General features: G+C 46.1%; 2 protein-coding genes and 1 non-coding gene across 5 annotated transcripts in view; 1 reads left to right on the plus strand and 2 right to left on the minus strand.

The window, feature by feature from the left end:
* Window positions 1-6,414, plus strand: part of IKBKAP (inhibitor of kappa light polypeptide gene enhancer in B-cells, kinase complex-associated protein) — a 32,166-nt gene extending 25,752 nt beyond the window's left edge. The window contains exons 29-36 of the mRNA XM_001231707.7: window positions 403-465; window positions 602-662; window positions 1,241-1,354; window positions 2,040-2,151; window positions 3,458-3,585; window positions 3,985-4,139; window positions 5,300-5,378; window positions 6,256-6,414. Of these exons, the coding sequence (XP_001231708.3) occupies window positions 403-465; window positions 602-662; window positions 1,241-1,354; window positions 2,040-2,151; window positions 3,458-3,585; window positions 3,985-4,139; window positions 5,300-5,378; window positions 6,256-6,323 (780 nt within the window). The 3' untranslated portion in view covers window positions 6,324-6,414. The remainder of the gene's footprint in view (window positions 1-402; window positions 466-601; window positions 663-1,240; window positions 1,355-2,039; window positions 2,152-3,457; window positions 3,586-3,984; window positions 4,140-5,299; window positions 5,379-6,255) is intronic.
* Window positions 6,415-8,610: 2,196 nt separating this feature from the next.
* On the minus strand, window positions 8,611-17,464 carry APTX (aprataxin). 3 transcript variants are annotated; one of them, XM_015280583.4, is made up of 8 exons: window positions 17,410-17,464; window positions 17,091-17,227; window positions 16,758-16,804; window positions 14,222-14,434; window positions 12,717-12,776; window positions 10,345-10,571; window positions 9,258-9,361; window positions 8,611-8,962 (listed from the first exon to the last, which is right to left on the minus strand). In XM_015280583.4, exons 2-8 carry the CDS (start codon window positions 17,218-17,220, stop codon window positions 8,808-8,810), a joined length of 936 nt encoding a protein of 311 aa, XP_015136069.2. In that variant the 5' UTR covers window positions 17,221-17,227; window positions 17,410-17,464; the 3' UTR covers window positions 8,611-8,807. The 3 variants fall into 3 exon arrangements, with proteins under 3 accessions (XP_015136069.2, NP_001280003.2, XP_046761144.1); NM_001293074.2 differs by having other exon boundaries at window positions 14,222-14,551; XM_046905188.1 differs by lacking the exon at window positions 17,410-17,464 and having other exon boundaries at window positions 14,222-14,551; window positions 16,758-17,101.
* On the minus strand, window positions 10,090-10,184 carry TRNAI-UAU. The gene is made up of 2 exons: window positions 10,147-10,184; window positions 10,090-10,125 (listed from the first exon to the last, which is right to left on the minus strand). It is a non-coding gene; the product is annotated as a tRNA-Ile (tRNA).
* Window positions 17,465-17,662: the final 198 nt, after the last annotated feature.

Here is a 17,662-nt window from a genome sequence, read left to right on the forward strand (position 1 = left end):
ATGCGTGCTGGTTATGGAACTGTCCGTTATGGAACTGTCACTCTGGGAGAACAGTGCAGATCCAGGTGGTACAGTGAGCAGGGGATGGATGGAAAACCTGGCTCTGTTGCCAGGTTTTCTACTCATGATGTTGCCTCTGCTTTGGTATGAAAAGCCGTTGGTTCAGAGATCTGAAGCATGAGTGCTGGAATAAAGAAGACTTAGTTCCAGAGGGACTTCCCCTTAGGAAGGGACTTTTATTTTTAATGTCAACCTTATGTTTAGTTTTAGTGCTTTGGAGTACCTGTCACAGCAGTGCTGTCCTGAGCAGTACTGCTTAGTAGAGGTGTGCATCTGAGTAGGTGCTACCTGAATGTGTGTTACTAGCATCAGTAGCAGCACACGGTTGTTCTGTCTTTACAGGACTGTGAAGAGGCTGTTATCCTACTCTTAGAAGGGGCTTTCTGGGAAGAGGCTTTAAGACTGGTAAGGCATTTCATATCTGAAGAACAAGAAACGTTTGGATTATAAGAAGCGGAAATACTTTTTTTAGTGTGCAGGAACAGGGATGGAATCCGGGTTGCATCTTTAAATAATACCTCATTTCCTTTTCCTGATCCAGATTCACAAGTATGATAGACTGGATATTTTGGAGACCAACTTCAAACCTGCCATAATAGAAGGTGAATATGTGCAAGAATCTGAGACTTGCTTGGTTTTTGCTGGTGAATGAAGGTCTTTACTGGGTCTGCAGAAAGCCACAGCACACTAAAACTGGAAGCTGTGTGGAAGGATGCTTTGATTCCACCCAGCTGGCCAGTAAACTGAAACAATTATTTTATATCTTTATCCTCTCTTCAGTCCTGGAAGGATGATTAACTGATAATGGATGTTCTTTGTTCTCATGCAATGTGTAGCGAGTTCTATGAACGGAGGAATATTTTTGTTTAGCTTGAGCTGAATTAATGTGAAGACGTGGCCGCAGAGCATTCTCTTACTCTACCAGAAACAGACTTTTGTTCCAAAGATGCTTGTCTGGCAAGTTAATTCATTCCATACGCAGATGCATCTAAGTTGGTGACCTTCTGTGCTACAAGCTTCAAATTTTTTCCACTCTAGTTATTTTATCAGCTTTGCTGCTGATCTCCAAGGTTCTTAAAAGACTGTGCTCCTTCGAGCTCCTTGTGTAAAAATGCTTTCTGACTCCCTTGTACAAATCTTTGTGTTTTTATCTTGGACCTGCTTTTTTTTTATTGAGCAGCTCAGAAAAGTCAGCTGATGTTCCTAGATTCCCAGAAAACAGCATTTCTTCGTCATAAGAGTCGCCTGCAAGTGGTCCGAGAACTGAAGGAGAAGGCCTGTGAGAGCCTGCAGGGTTGGTATTGAAATGCATATGGCTTTCTCCTGCATTAGTAAATGCGGTCATCTTTTCTTTGGTTATTTTTTGTGGTTCCTGTATACCCTTGTGCAGTTGTGCTCTTGTGCCTCCAGTGGAATCTACGACTGTAGAAACAGCATTTGTCTCAGCCACCACTCTGACTGTAGTTCATTTGACCTCAGTCTTCCGTAAAGATGCCTTTATTTTCATTACTACCCGTGTTACAGCTTTCCTGGGATAAAAATGCTAAATGCCATTGACAGCTCTTCAGAATGAGACAGCGCTGTCTCTGTACTGCCAGCTTACCTGGGTTGGATAGTGCTCAGCCCATGCTAAGAATCAACTATGCAAATTCACCTGCCAGCTTACACAGGCTTGGGGATATTTTCTAAGAGCAGAATGTTCCGTTCTGGTTCAGGTGTGTTTCTCTGAGACTGTCATTCCTCTGACTGTGCTGTTTAATAATCATAGGCCCTGCCAGGGTAGAGGAGCAGTGTTCTCTCGATTTCTGTTTCTTCTCGTGGGCTGAGTTGTCTTGAAAGCCCCAGGGCTCCAATGTGCCAGCAGGTACAATGAATCTGCAAGGCTCCTTTTCCAGAAAGTACATAGATTACCCAGGGAGAAAGCCTGAAATAACTGTGACCTTTTCCCATATTGTGACAGTTGTTAATATGTTTTGCAGATTATGAAGCACCGTATTGCCCAGAATTTGACCTTTTGTCTGAAACCAGCAGTGTTGTGACACCCAGCGACATGAGCAGCAGATATTCACACAGCAATTCAAGAATATCAGCGTAGGTATCTGCCTTTAGATTAGATGGTGGCTGGTGTGGCATCAGCCTTTGTTTGGGAGGCAGCTTACTCATGTTTGGCACGCTCCTCCTAGCAGCTGTACATGTCTTGAAGCTGCTTTGATCACAGGCATTTCTTGGTTATTTTAATTCTTACTGGGAGAGATAGAGCAGAAAATGCCAGAAGCTGGTAGTGCAGCAGGAACAGGATGACCAGCAGAGGAGCTGTGAGCACAGACTCTGCAGGAGCTGTCTCTGTAGGCAACCGGCATGCTGCCAAAATAGCTGACTGTAGGAGGCTCAGCACAGGAAATGGGCAGTTTCTCAAAAATTAACAGCTTGTGCAAAGGGCTTCTTGTTTTTGTCTTAAGTTTTGCATTTCTAGTAGTTAATAGAATTATGGTTTGGGTTGGAAGTAATCTTAAAGCCCACCCATTTCCAACCCCTTGCATGGGCAGAGTTTCCTCCCAACGTGGCTGCCCAGGCTGTCTGGCCTTGAATAGCTCCAGGGATGGGGCACAGCTTCTCTGGTCAGCCTGTGCCAGCACCTCACCGCCCTAACTGGGGGTTATTGTTCAATGTAATAACTATTCTATTTCCACAGTGGGTTTCTTTGTTGCTTTTGAGCGCTTTTAACATAAGCTGCAGTATCAGGTGGCTGTGTTAAAGACTGATGTAGTTTGTGGTTCCACTTCTGAATTACCTATCTGAAATGTGGAAAAGGTGCAGTTGTGGAAAAAAGCTTGGGCTTCTCGGGGCGCTGGCTGTGGCTCAGATTAAACGGGGAAGAAAATACATCCTTAATATTCATCTTATCTGTATCAGAGTGAGATGATCATACTGGGGCATTAAGTTACTGACTCATGATAAGAAGTTGCTTTCCTGTGATAATGGATCAGGAGCTGAACTGTGTTAGTGCACAGATAGAGGGGATGGCAGAAATGAAAACGTGCAAAGGCAAGTGCAGACTCTGACACCAAATTGTGGTAAGTGAAGTTCACCTGCTAGTGACTGTTGTCAAACAATTTAACTTACGTTGTACGTGGACCAATGCTTTCACCTTGCTGGAACACAGAGGAGATGAGATTGTACAGCTTCCCAGCCCAGGTACTGAATTGTGTTTCCACGACCACAGAGTACACTGGTGGAGTATTATTGAAAAGATTGACACAGACAAATCAGCCTGCAGGCAGCCCCTTCTTACTGAAGAGTTTCGGGAACCAAGTGAGAAGTTGCACGAACATTGCTGACTTTCCTTCAGACTGACCCCGTGCTGTGCACAGTAAAATTAAGCATCCTCCTTTCCTAGGCGATCCTCAAAGAACCGCCGCAAGGCCGAGCGCAAGAGATACAGCTTGAAAGAGGGGAGTCCTTTTGAAGACATGGCCCTTCTGGAAGTTCTGGGAGAAAACGTCCGTGCCGTTGATTCTGTGAAGGGTATGATATGGTGATTTTAATCTGCTCTCTAACTTCAGAGCACAGACAACTGGGGCAGCGTGCTCCCTCTTGTTCCTAATGGGTATGCTGGGGAGTGGAGCTTCACAGTACATAAGCTGTCTGTGGTGGACCTGAATTTGGTTTATCTGCCTCTGCTGGGAGGAGCACCTAACAGTGCGAGCTCTGCTCATTTGCAAGTTCAGGAACATGAGAACTTCTCAGTGCCAAGACAGGATTGGCTCACATTTGTACTGAGACACAGCAGTGTCTGGGTAGGAGCAGGAGAACCAGTTCTGATTTGCAGCTCTTTCCTGTGCCTTGATACCAGAACAGCACTGCTGTTTATTTAGCACACCTGTGTTATTTAGCACACTGTTTGTGCTTCTGTTCCTCCTGCAGGAGACGTACACATCCTTCTGAAGCAGCTTGTGCTGTTTGGTTTTGATGAGCAGGCTGAGGGGCTGCAGCAAGCCCTGGAAGAAGTTCTGCAGTTGATGGAGGCCTCAATCCCAGAAATCTGGACTCCAGCCTTGCAGCAGAGTTCTCTCAACCCGGTCTGTGCTTGTCCTTATCACCTGTAATGTCTGCTGTACAATACCAAGCAATTGGTAGTGTTTTGTGTTCTCCACTAAAGAATACAGAATATTTCCCTGGCTTTCCAAGTCTGTCTTTTTCTACAGTGCTTAAGCAAATACTCTGTGCAGTGTATTGGAGCGCTGCACCTTCCAAATCAATATGCAGTATAAAATGTATGACAGATACAGCTTCCTATGGAGCAGAGGAACACTGTTTTATTTTCTAGACCAAGTGGTTAAATTTTAGCATAGAATTTTATGTAATGGAATAGTGGTTGCTCACCCTTAGTGTCTTGAGACAAACAGCTAACAGACTGGTCATGGTAGTCTGAACCAGTGTACCATGAGGAGTATACTGCAAGTAGATGGGTTATGTCACGCTTCTGGGCTTCAGCTTTACACATAATTAGAAAACTAAGTTGAAAGAGGGAAGATATAGGTTAGATGTTAGGGGGAAGTTCTTTACAAGGAGAGTGGTGAGGTGCTGGAACGGGCTGCCCAGAGAGGCTGTGGATGCCCCATCCATCCCTGGAGGTGTTCAAGGCCAGGTTGGATGGGGCCCTGGGCAGCCTGGTCTAGTAAAGGGGGGTTGGTGACCCTGCCTGGCAGGGGGGTTGGAGATTCATGATCCTTGAGGTCCCTTCCAACCCGGGCCATTCTGTGATGCTACTAGTTGTCTTGCAAAGTAAAATATCCAAAATAGTTTCTGAGCATTCGAGGTGAACACAAAGCATTCCCCAGTATCTTTTCTGTAACCACAGATTAATCTGCCCATTTAAGGGCAGTTTAAAACCACTGAATGTGATAGAATGCTGAGGCTCCCCAGTGAACTTTAAATGTTGCTGGTACATGTAATGAAAGTAGTTCTGCCAATGTGTGACACTTAAAGCAAGGTAAAGAAGTGCTGAGATGGAGATTCTGTGTTTTGAGAAGCTGTCTCACAGCAGTCCTGTATTTCTGCCTCTCCTTTTGTTTTTCTGAGACATTACTGGGCTTTGATCCCATATTTCTGATTGTTTTAAACTGTGAGACCTCCTGTAGCGAACTCCTTCCACTCTTGTCAGCAGTTTTCTGTGTAGGCATCCTTACTTTGGGACTTGCTTTGTGCCAGTTTGAACATGGGTATTGCTTCTTCACAGGTCCTGGGACCCAACTCAACTGCAAACAGCATCATGGCTGCCTATCAGCAGAAGAGGATGGTGGTTCCTGCTGTACAAGGTGAGTTCAGGTTCCTGGTTAGGTGTGACTGTGAAGCATCATTGTGGCCAGCAGCATTGCAGTGTTTTTCATCTGTAGGAGTTTATTGCTTTATGTTATGGTGTCATCTTCCTTTTAGCAAGTGAGCAGCCTACTTAATAAGGTTTTGTTTGCTCGGAAGTACTGTGTTAAAACTACTGCCTGAGTTATGCTGCTCCTGAATTTCTGTGTGTTTAGCCTCTGTATATTGTGAGGGAACTGGAAGTCTCTTTTCATAGCAGTGTAATTAAGCTTGTACTTTCTGAATTTATCTTTTTGTCGAATGTTGGCACCTAGGCCAGGTTCAGGAGCAGGTTAGTCTATGGGATGTCATGGCACTGAAGCCTTGAAGCCTTCTTGAAGCCTTCACAGCTGATAGAATTCTAAAGCTGAGAGAGCTGCCATTTCTCTTCCCTCTTTCCACCTAGCAGTGGAACTGCCAGGAAAAAATGTAACAAACCCCTGGATGTGACCAACCCACTGCTGCTTGCCTGGGCTGGCTCCTTTTAAGTACAGCCCACAGCTCTGGCTGGCTGCTGTGTGTGACAGTGAAGCGGAGATGTCCCAGCTGCTGATGAATGAGCTGAGCCCTGCTTTCTGTCACAAGCTGTTGCACTTCATTCCAAATGATCTCACTTAGCAGAGGTAGGACTTGATTTGTCAAAGGCATCAGTTTCCCCATGCAGTTCTGCTGGGCAGTCTTCAGTGTGGGCTGGTGATATTGGCTGAGAGGCAATGCTGTCTGAGACTTCTCGGTGTTCTTTGGTGGAAAAGAAGGCAAGCTGACAAGATGACAGGTCCTGAGGAAACCATACTGCTGTTACTCTCTGTTCTGACATTTGTCACCTTTGCCTTTCAGATCCAGAACTACTAATTGCACCAAAACTCAATAAAAATCTACAGTGGAAACTGCATCTTTTCCAGTAATGAAAAGTCAAGGAATCCCAGTGGACTCTGAACTGTTACTTTTCATATTTCATTACACCTTTATTAAAACATTGTTGGTATTCCTGCTGTATTGGTCTTGTGGCTGTGCAAGTGAATGATCCTTCCAACTGATGTAACTCTGACCCATAGTTTGTGAGGCTGTGTGGCCCTGAGCGCTGCTGGCTAAATCCAACCTCTGCCACTACTCTTCCCTCCCTTCTGAGTGAAGCAAATCCCCCCCTGCTCCATGGGTTCTGTTCTCTGTTGTCACTTCTTCCCGTGGATGATGAAAGCAGGCCATATTTTAAGCTGATTTAGCTACATCACCAGTAAGTCTTAGCTAATAGCAAACTGCTGTTGCTAAAAAAGTAAGTTTTCTCTGCTGAAATTGGTTGCTGGAAATACGAAATTTTCACCGGAATCATTTTGTTGCATCAGAGTGAAAGCTGTAGCAGTAGCAGCCGTCACTGCCATAGGGATCTTGCAGCAGGGAGGTCTGCGTATATGAGGATGTTTGATGGCACTGGCAGGTCAGCAGCTGTACCATGCTTATTCTGCATGTTACTGCAGAACCTTTTCAGATGAAAACTGGTGTAAATCTACACCTGAGAATGAGTTTTTACTGAATAGTTCTGCAGTCTGACAGGACAAGTTACAGCAACAGTCCAGGGAGCAGAGGAAGGGGACAAGCTCAGCAGGCAAGGCTGGATACTGCTTCAGGAGGAAGCCCCCCCTGCCCCCTCCTTCCCCTTGGTTGATTTTGGCCTGGCAGCTTTTCAGTTTGATGAAAGCCTATTGGCTAGGCACTGCAAACAGTGCTAGCAGCAGCAAGGTACTTCTTGTATCTGAGCAGTGGGCTGTATTCTTGCTGCACGGCATTAGCACGCCTAGAGCTGCAGGTTGTTGTTTTCTTGGTATGAGAAAGCCATTGTGCTGATGGGGGCTCGAGGGCTTGCTCCGTACGCACTGTGCTGACCTGCAATTGTTGAAGAGCAGTGGTGGAGCAGTCCTTTGTCAGTGTTGCATAAAGCACTAGAGTTGACCTTACTTTTCGCTGTTTCGAGGTCAATAGCTTAAGCCTATTTACAGGTGGTGTTGATGAGGCTGGAAAGAGGTTCTCTGAGCATGAAGTCTTAAGACAGCAAATGACAACGAAAAGACTGCAGTAGATAGCAGGTTTTTTTTTTTTATGGATTTGGGTTTTCAAATTTGGTAGACAAATCTGGTCCAAAATAATGCATGGAAACAGTCTCAGTGCAGCCTTCCAGTACTTGAAGGGGTACCTACAAACAGGAGGAGCACCAACTTGTTATGTGGCATGATAGTGGTGGGACAAGGGGGAACGGTTTTAAACTGAAAGAAGGGAAAAGAACGACAGATGGATTTCCTTCCTGACTTCTCTGGCACATAAGATGAGTTCTCCAACAATTTACAATTACCGTTGATCTGAAGTAGTTTCTACTGCTGTGCATTAGCACTGTTTCACCTCTGGAACCAAGCGTATCCCTCATCTGTGTCAAAAACAAACCCCTGTACTGATCTTTTCTCTTTAATGGTTTTTCTCCTTGTGGGTTTTAAGAAGTCATGCTTTCTAAATGAAGACTACGTGTACTATTTCTAATGTCAGCAAGAACTAAAGAAAGTGCGAGCAGTGTTTGTAATGAGGACACAGCCAAACACTCGCTCTTACACCCTCCATGTCACTACAGGAAAGTCTCAATTCTCTTCCAGCAGCAAAAGGGTCACACGTGGGCCCATCAGTGTATGCAGGAACAGCACTTCTCACAGACACAAAAGCAAGGAACACTCTCTCCCAGAGAAATACATAATGAACACTTAGAAAAAAGTGGTTTCCTTGTATAAAGAAGAGCTCTGTGTGCTTTCGCCGAAAGCCATTTCACCCAGAGGGTATCTTAATGAATCAAAGCTGGGCTTACAGTGAATTTCAACCCTGCTGATCAGTTCTGGGCCCAGGAACAGATTTCTATTACTAATGATCTGCTGCCCATCTGGGAGTTCACTTAACAATCAAAAGCATAAAGACTCACCGAAACCCACAGCAGCACTGGACCATGCTACCATTTCAGTGCCATGCTCAAAATAAGCAGCCAAGCAATCGCAAACCAATAAATCATCACTTCTTCCCCTCCTCTGCTGAAGCCTACATCTAGGTGCAGAACTGCAGGCTCCGAATTAAAATGAATCCATCCAAACAAAGCACTTGTTCCAGACTTCCATTCACACGCAGTACAGTGGGGCACTGTCACAACAAAGCCGCGAACACCTCTGAAATCGGAAGTCATTTTATTGTATTCTTTTTGTCTAAGCTCTGACAATGTTAATATGCTGCTGTTAATACGTTATGTTTTCCCGTATCTTGTTTCCCACTCCAGTTAACAAAAATCATATGCGTCCCTTCAACCCTGAGGTCTTTGTGTTGTCCTGAAATCTGAGCACATGGGTTGCCAGATGATTTTTTGGTAGTCATTTTGTCCAGTGTTTCTTTAGATGTTCCTTTAGCTGTGGGATAGTGGATAGCTGTTGTTTGCAGAGATGGCATCTCAGGGGCAGTTTGAGAAGTTCAGAGGCTTGATCATTCACCGTTACTTTTCCCTTGCTTCGTACCATCTCTATCACTTCTGAAATGAAATCAGAAAGGAGGTACTGGGACCATGAAACACTGTGAGATGTGTGGCACTACCGAATCCACACACTGCTCAACACGCATCGCATGTCATTACTGCATTTTTATTTAAACCAACCACACGATTTGGCTGACTTCCACTTACTGCTGTTCCTCAATATCTGAAATCACATACAGCTTTTCACTCATTTTAATAGAATTTATGGCTATTGCCTTTTCTGGGGAAAAAAGCTCAAAAGTCAGAACCCACAAACATGATTACGTTATGAAACACCTTTTCTAATAATTACCTTCGGAGTTTAGGAAGTATTCTGTGGTAAAGGAGTTCCAATGCTTTTTGGTTTTCAGAGCAGGGGAGTCAAAATCTTGGCTGATTACATGCAAATGCAGCTGACTACAACAGATCACATAGATAAGACAGAAAAAAAAAGAAGTGTTAATATGTGAAGTTCTCTCGCAGTAGTATCAGTTGCAAACATGATTGGAAAGAGACAGACTGCCAGTCTTACAGATCAGTCCTAAGGGTCAGCCTTGTGACCCACAACCCTGACACAGAAAAAACACAGCCTGTGTTTTCAAGGTTCTATTGCGTGCTAAGTCTTTCACTTAGATAGCTAACACCACTGTCCTGCACATTCCATTTGCCTCTAACTACAGTCTGCATTCCTGCTAGTTTCCAGAAAAGCAAAGTGGTTTTAATAAACAAAAGGATTAATCTTTCTAGAGCATCTGGACACTTTAGCAGTAACTCATAGCATACTCCAGGAATCGGAGAGCAACTCAGGAATACCAACAGCCAAATCCTCTGCCAACAGCCAAATCCTCTGCAGGCATTTGGGCACTGTAACGTCACTTATTTACACACGCGATTAAAATTCTTGCTCAGTGTCAGGCTGGGCTGTGCAGGCTTAAGAGTTCCTCTGATCCCAGATAAACACCATGGAGGAGTGTGCTAGCACCCAGCAGTTGGCAAACTCTCTGGGGAACCCTACAGGTGTTTCCCGGCCGATGCAAGAAACTTACAGAGCCCGCTACTACCACAGAATAGCTTGGGGTGGAAGGAAGCCAATGACCTTAAATGCAGCCCCAAACCCCTGTGCTGTGGGTAGGGCAAAAGCACTGTGCTCCAGGTGAGGCTCGAACTCACAACCTCGGCATTGCTCGGCTTCAGTACTGCTGTATAAGTACCGCGCGCTAACCGATTGCGCCACTGGAGCCAGCACACACACCGACAGCGGCGGCTCAGCAGCACCCACGGGACCCAGAACCAAACCTGAGTGTCTGCGGGGATGGTGCTGATGCTGTGCCACCACCCAGACCCAGCTCTGCACATCCAGGAAAGCGGGGTGTCCGCCTGATGGCTCCCACAGGGCTTACCTCATGCTGGGAATGGCGTGGTAACCCAGACGGAACTCCAGGCTTTCTTTGGCAGGGCACTGTTGAATCATTTTTTGCCCAACTGCATGCATATGTTCCAAGAGTCCAAGATGCTCTCTGGTGACTGATTTGAGGCTTGAAATGGAGTCCCACGGTAATACAAGCCAGTGGTAACGTGCTTTGGGATATTTATCCTTGATGACTACAGTCTTCTCGTCCTTATAAACCTAGCAAAACAAGAAACTTGATTATTTACTGAAGTTAAATGTCCCTTTCTGCGCTGTATTTACTGAGCTCTGAGGTGCCGTTCATCTGCACATCCCATCATGGCTGCAGAAGTCCTCGAGCACATGTATGTGTTGCTAGTGGAACTGTGACTGCCAGGACAAAAAGCCAGGAAGAGTTCCCACACGGGAGAAATATTGAGCAGCAGGGTGTTTTCCTTCATGACTTTGGCTGGAACCATGCTAGTCCAGTGCGCGCTTCTCTACCACACCAAGCATCCAGCATACAGGAGATGTTCTGGAGTTTTCCTTTAAGGAAAAAGCTTTCTATTCTTATTCACAAGAAATACTTTAGGCACCACTACAAGCCAACGTGAACTCTCTAGAAAATAACCTAGACTCATGACCAGTGCGGTCAAGGATCCCTCCCTCCATCAGCCCACATCCAAGCTTTGTGGGCACTGCAACAACAGTGATGGTACCACACTCAGTGCAGAGCACATACGAGTGGACTCCTTATGCTCTGTGGTGGAACACAAGTCTCAGAGGTGCAGCACAGCACCCAGCGCTGTACACCTCCCCCAGCATTTCAAAGCCAAAACCTTAGGATCTAAGCTAATTCAGTCGATGCCACTCAAGATGCTACTTCTAAAGATCATTCACACAAAGACAGAAACCTGTTCTCTATAGCCCTCCTTCCTCTTAACTTTTTTTTTTTTTTGCCCTGTGCATCAACTAGATGCAGTTAATCAAGAGAAACAGCATCAAAGCATGTGGAGAGCAGAGCAGGGCAGTGCAGCCTGCCCATGGCAAGAAATATCTGTCAGCTTCTGAAGCAGAAACTGCATGCCCTCTCTCTGCTCTGTTAGCAACAAGTCTGCTGGTGAGAGACGGGACGATGTCTCTGTTCATCTTTGCTAATTCTTTTTGTATGTTTATATGCCAAGCTGATCAGTCTTGCTCTACAGGAAGGAAGATTAAAATTTTATCAGCACACAAATCACTATGCTGACTTCCAGCAGCAAGTCTAGGCCGTATCATATTTTGGTCTTTGCACACGCAAACAGAATCAAGACAACTGTCAGCACCTGCTTCCAGAAAAAAAAAAAGTATTTTGTCCTTTCTGTAAGGTATGTTCAAGAAGCAAAGGTGGGAGCCCTGTTATTTATATATTTAGTTCTGAACCACAACTAACGAAGCTAACACTAAGCCACAGCTACTGCGTTCTAGCATTTAAAGAACAGTTTTAAGAACTGCTCATCTTTTGGGTCAAGAGAACACTGTCTTCTTAAGTGCTATGGGAACCTCTACTTAAAGAGTGAAGATTGAGCTTCGTGTTTAAAAGGTAAGCAAATATTTTGATAGCTTTATCATTCCCGACAGACTCATTTGAAACTGTTGACAGACACCTGAATTATTAAAAAAAAAAAAAAAGGAAAATAAGAAACTGGGACATTCTGATGGGTGATCAGAAATTATTTTCAGCCTAAGGATGATAATCTCCTGGGGGGCCTATTTTGGCTGGGGAGTCCTCAGCTTTGGAGACCATCTCAACTCTAACACACAATGGCTTGCGTGGTCAGACTGGACCCAAAGCTCAAAGAAAGGCATGACGTAGACACAAGGAAGCAAAGGACAAGAGAGGCACCTAGAGCATCTATAGAAGGTTGAAAGAAGGCACCTAGGAAACTCCTGCAGTCGTGAGGAAATGGAGCAGAGAAGGAGCCAGAGGTCACATCTTGTCAGCTGCTGCCCAGGTGCTGCACAGTTACAGTTTACTGGAAATGATGAAGCTGCACCACACTTGGAAATACAACAGTGCTGACTGCCAGAAAATAGGAATCTCAGCTTTAAACCACAGCCTTGTTTTAATTGGTTTCCACGCTAAAGCAGCCGTGTTGTGCACCTGCTCTCCCTGCAACCCTTTTAAAACATTGGACAAATTTGACACTGTAGGGAGCCCCAAGATAAGGAAGTTCTGACACTGCACAAAATCTGCATAAGAAAGACTCCCAAATTCTATCAGATGCAGCTCTTGTGCAACAATCCCCCAGTTAATCACATTATTCATGTAAACTGCTGAAGGAAAGAAGAATGCTCACTGTCTCAGACATAAAGTACTGTGAAGTACAAGTGTATACTTCCCACCTGCACCTTCGGATCTTGCATGGAGCTCTTTAGACCTTGACTCCAGTGTCCTAAATGTTCCTAAAACATAGAAAGAAGGAAAAAAAACACAATTTTATAAGAGAATTAACAATCTAACTATGTATTTTAAAACATTTTGTTAGATACTTTCATTGGAACTGCAGTGATACCACAAGAACGACAGGTGGATCGTTTCTTTTCTATGAACACCAACACAACCCTCCATCCAACTGACCCACGAAGCTACTCTTGTACATTTTAACCTGAAAATCTTAACATTTTAAGCTGTAAACTTAAGAACAATGAGCTCTAGATCTGCTTGGACTTATTAGCTCACATGCATATATTACACCACAGACCTTGATTACCAACGATGACAGACCATTTTACTACAAGACCTGCTGCTTCATGCATCACAAGGGCCAGAGGAGGTACGAGGATCACCATTTACTGTCTCATCACATGTTGCTCTGCACAGAACAAAGAAGCACTGTTGTGGTGCCTGGCCCTACTCTGGGGAGTATTTCTCTCTCAATACTGTGCAAGACAGAGTGGCTTGTAAAGACAACAACAAAAGTACTGGAGAATCAAGCCAGAATTACCAGATTATTTCTTAATTTTGTTATCCAACTCCTAGTAAAAGATGCTCAGAGTGCACATTTTAGAAATACGTAGTATTTTATCTATTCAGAGCGCTTCACACGCACTTCCAATGATGATCTTCATGGCATTCTTACAAAGCAAGACATTCAAATGTTATTCCAGTACTGACAGGGAAACACTGAATAGCCATCTTTCTCTGATCGTAGCACCCAAATCTGATCCTAATATAATCAGCATGAGGTCAGCAGTGACATAAGTGGTCAGCCCACCAGAATCTTTGACTGAAATTTGGTCCTGCACTCTTACTGTATGAACAGACTTCTGCATTTTGCCCATGTCAGCAGGGCTAAAAATTTCCTTTCAGAAGACGGTGGCTGGCAACATGAACATAAATATGGTTCCACCTTAAGAAACGACCCAGCAGGTCATTCAAACAGCACGAAAAAAAAGGGGGGGGAGAAAAAAAAAGAAAAAAAGGTCAAGATGTTCCATTTTCTTTGTGTAAGCTTTTTAGATCACCACTGTTCTATCTGTAAGAGAGCAGATCTCATCTCAAGAGCCTGCACACTGTGCAACTCCAGCTAAGCAGAGCTCTGCTCTTCCAGAAGAAACTGCAGCAGGAACCAGAGTTTAAGACCTCACTTGCTAAAGCAAGCTCATTACTTTAGCACACCCCAGCTCAGGTTAACATGGGATCCAAGCTGTGCTCTCAGGAACTATATGACATCAGGAGCAGACCTTTGCCTTTGTATGTGACAACTCATGCTCTGAACACTCCTAGGACCCAGGTTCACCTGAGAAGTTCCCCGTAGGTAGCACCTACAGAAGTAAAGATGAAAATCCTCTGATGGAGGAGACAACTCCAGGAGAAACAGCAGAAGTACTGGTACCAATACACTTGCCTTTCTGCTCGTTGTCCCTTCATGTGGAGATACACTGCTCTTGCTCGGCCTGAGGTCTGCAGAACTGCTTTGTGTATCCACCACCTCCATCTTCTTTGCCTTTTTGGGCACATTTTCTATATCATCATTCTCACAGGAGTCCTCACATGGCCTCTTTTCAGTTTGTATTTTCTCTTCTGCTTCCATAACACTTTCTTCTGATTCTTCACCAAACTGCACCACGAAGGGGTAAAGTTTATTCACAATATGCAGAACTTGGCCTGGCCTCATTTTCACCTCTTCATCCTTGCCAACATCCACCAAGTCCACACTAGTTGGGTTGACCCCTATCTTTGGTAGAGAGAAAAATTATTTAAAAAGCTGATGTTGTAACTGAAATCACCAGCAGCTACTGGCCAGCTGCCCCAGAGTATCACCATGCTGTAAAGCTAATGTGCTTGGTTTTCACTCTGCCCCATCCCATTCTGGCAAGTTCAAGATTAGCAGCACCTGGCAATGACCAGTCTTGGAACTGCAGCCATTAGGACACAAGCCACAGATTTAGCAACAATTATTTCTGAAAAAATAACAGCAGTTTTAACAAATTATTTCAATCCAGCAATCCCCAGAAAGCTTCCTGAGTTCAAATTATTTTCTGTTTATTCTCTTTTCTTTTTCACTATATTTTGTTTTCTATCCAGCACCTACTGAATGCTGTCCCATCAACACATCTACCTCCAAATACATAAGTCTGCTCTTGTAGCTCAGTTAAAGTGATGGCTGTTTGGGCTCACAGCAGCTGGCTCTCATTTAACCCCAGCACGCTGCCAACACTTGCAATGCACTCCCTCCTGTGAAATGAAAAGAGAAACTAGGAAAAAAGTTTACTTGAGCTCTCAGAGGACACTGTTGCACATGGATCAGCTCCCAGCCTGTCCTTGTTTCCCAGGCCAGATGTGATAACCACTGCCCAGTCCATGTGTGACTGTGTTCAAACACAGCCAGTGAGAACACTGCCCCGCTCCTCGGAGTGACACTAAACCTCTCTGCCCACCTCAGCTTGTGCCAAGTATATACAGGCTGAAGTACATTTTTATGCTTTTAATTTTGCATGCCACACTTGCAAAAACAAAAACAAAAAATTCTGATGACTTTTTAATAGCAGAGACTCAGGTCAGCAAGATCAAAACTGGCTTTTCCCTCTCATTTCACAATTTTATGGACCTATGCAACTCTAAAATTATTTTCCACCCAAAACAATGTTTTAAAAACTCAGAAGCTACTGACGTTTAGCTAGTAATGGAAAAGCACTGCTTTTTCCTCTGCCTCAGTTTTACCTGATACCACAACATGGCATGGGCAACCTACATGGACTGAACAGATTTTGTCTGACGATGCAGATGATCCCAGGAAAGGAGTCCCTGCCTTCAGCTAAGTGCTTCTGGTTAATGTTTATACATAAAATAAGTTCTAAAAAACCAGTTCTTGCTTCTGACTGATAAACTCTGTCGTGTTCAACCCTGTCTGTCAGATACCTGCTTATTTCACAAGACAGCACCACAGCTCTCATCACCTCGTCTTCGACCTGATGGACCGCCTGCCCGATCACAGCCAGAACCTCCTCATCCTACAGTGCCACAGTTACACTCAAACAAAGCACCTCTCCCTGCCTAACGTGCTACTTAGCCACTGGCTGCTGGAACCCCACACTGGGAAGCAACTCCAGAGCTGGCAGTGCAAGTACGCTAATGTCCACTGCCAGAAAGTACTCATGGCTCTGAAACAGCAGTAACATTGCATTCAAATTGTGGTGGAGACTGACTTTGGTGAAACAGTGAGATTGCTGCACAATACACCAGAAAACTGAGGGGGCCCAGTGTTCACTGAGGACTGGCAGACATTGTGATGGAAGATCAGAAGACAAAACAGAACAAGCTGTTGTGTTACCCACACGGATGCTGGTTCTGTGGGGACTTCCATGTGCCCCTACACCAAAGGCCAGAACATTTTCCCTTCACATAATCTCAGGCATACTAGTCATTGTCAGTAAGAGCAGCCCTACATCCATCCTGTTAGTAACATGCGAGTGCCTTCTGTGCTGCCTCACATCCCTCCCCTCCCTAGAAGTGATCAGTCGTCAAAGCAAAAACCCTCTACACCAGTCCAGTCCCTTCAATACAGAACCGCTGTGACTTCAAACAAAGGGCTGCGTTAACTTTAGAAATACAAGGCTAACGATCAGCAGGAAAGTCACTCTGTTTAGGGGAAGAACTTGAAGATCTGCACATCTCAGAGCCTGGAGAAGCCCATGGTGAGGATTCACAGTGCTCACTGCCGCTGCAGGACAGCAGTACAGCTGGAGGCTGTGCCCTCCTGCGCTGAGACACACAGACAGAAAACAGATCCCTTCTGGGGACCATTTGGTGAACTTCTGCTGGCCACAAAACAGCTCCAGGACCTCCATAATCTGGGATGGGAATGGACATTGGCAGCGTTTGTGAACTTCAAGCGTAACAGGCCAGTATTAGAAACACTGAAAAACTGCTTAAAAACATACCTGCTTAACCGTGACATACCCCTTGTTACAGTCTGCTTTCAACAGAACTGAAAAGGAAGAACAAGGAGTTACAAAGCAGAAAGGCCACGTCTCTGCCCACGGAGCGCCTGTGGGAAACGCTTGTGTGTCTTCAGCTCCTGCTGCCTCTGGGACAGAGGCTGCCGTGAATGCACTGAAACAAGACTTCCGCCCCACCAACCCGCACAGCCGGCTCACGCCTGCCCCCTCCATGCAACAAAATGTAAGAAAGAAACTGAGCTCACGGAAACCCTCTCCGCGCGCTCGCTATCGCAGCACGAGCCCGGCCCGCGCAGCCGGGAGGCGCGGCCTTACCTTGCTGCCTCGAGCACCTCCTGTCGGCGATGCGGGTGCGCGGCCCGCGGCCCAGCACCACGGCGGCCAGGTGCGGCAGCGGCACGCGCAGGCCGCGCTCCTCCGTCCCCACCAGCCAGCACGCACGCATCGCCACGCTGCGGGGCCAAACAGACAGCGCGTTACCGGGACGGGATGGGACGGGACGGGACGGGACGGGACGGGACGGGACGGGACGGGACGGGACGGGACGGGACGGGACGCGCCGTTCGCCGCCCCCCCCCCCCCCCCGGCCTTCCCGCGCAGGGCGGGCTCCGTCCCCATGGCAACGCAGCCTTACCGCGCGCGAGCCCCCAGCTCGCCACCAGCCGCGTGCCTCAGCGCGCCGCACCAATGAGCTCAGCGGAGCCGCCTCACGTGACGCGAAAGCTCGCGCACTCCCATCTCAAGCGCCCACAGCCCGGCGCAAGCGCCGTGGAGCTCTGTGGGAGTAGATCTGGCTGAGGGGACGGCCGGGAGGTGGGCGGGGCCGAGCCGAGGCCGAGGCCGGCGGCGCTGACTGGCTCGGCGAGCTCCGCCTCCCGCTCCTATTG

Source organism: Gallus gallus, chromosome Z (genome assembly GCF_016699485.2).
Source record: "Gallus gallus isolate bGalGal1 chromosome Z, bGalGal1.mat.broiler.GRCg7b, whole genome shotgun sequence".
In the NCBI taxonomy this organism is placed as follows: domain Eukaryota; kingdom Metazoa; phylum Chordata; class Aves; order Galliformes; family Phasianidae; genus Gallus; species Gallus gallus.

What these genes read in the sequence shown, in the direction of transcription:
- APTX (XM_046905188.1), bottom strand. Translation starts at nt 16,988, where the DNA reads ATGGAGGGGGCAGGCGTGAGCCGGCTGTGCGGGTTGGTGGGGCGGAAG. An exon ending in AAGGGACAACGAGCAGAAAG is followed by an intron (nt 12,777 to 14,221) that starts GCAAGTGTATTG and finishes TCTATGTTTTAG; the next exon opens with GAACATTTAGGACACTGGAG. An exon ending in CACGCCATTCCCAGCATGAG is followed by an intron (nt 9,362 to 10,344) that starts GTAAGCCCTGTG and finishes GATCTGTTGTAG; the next exon opens with TCAGCTGCATTTGCATGTAA.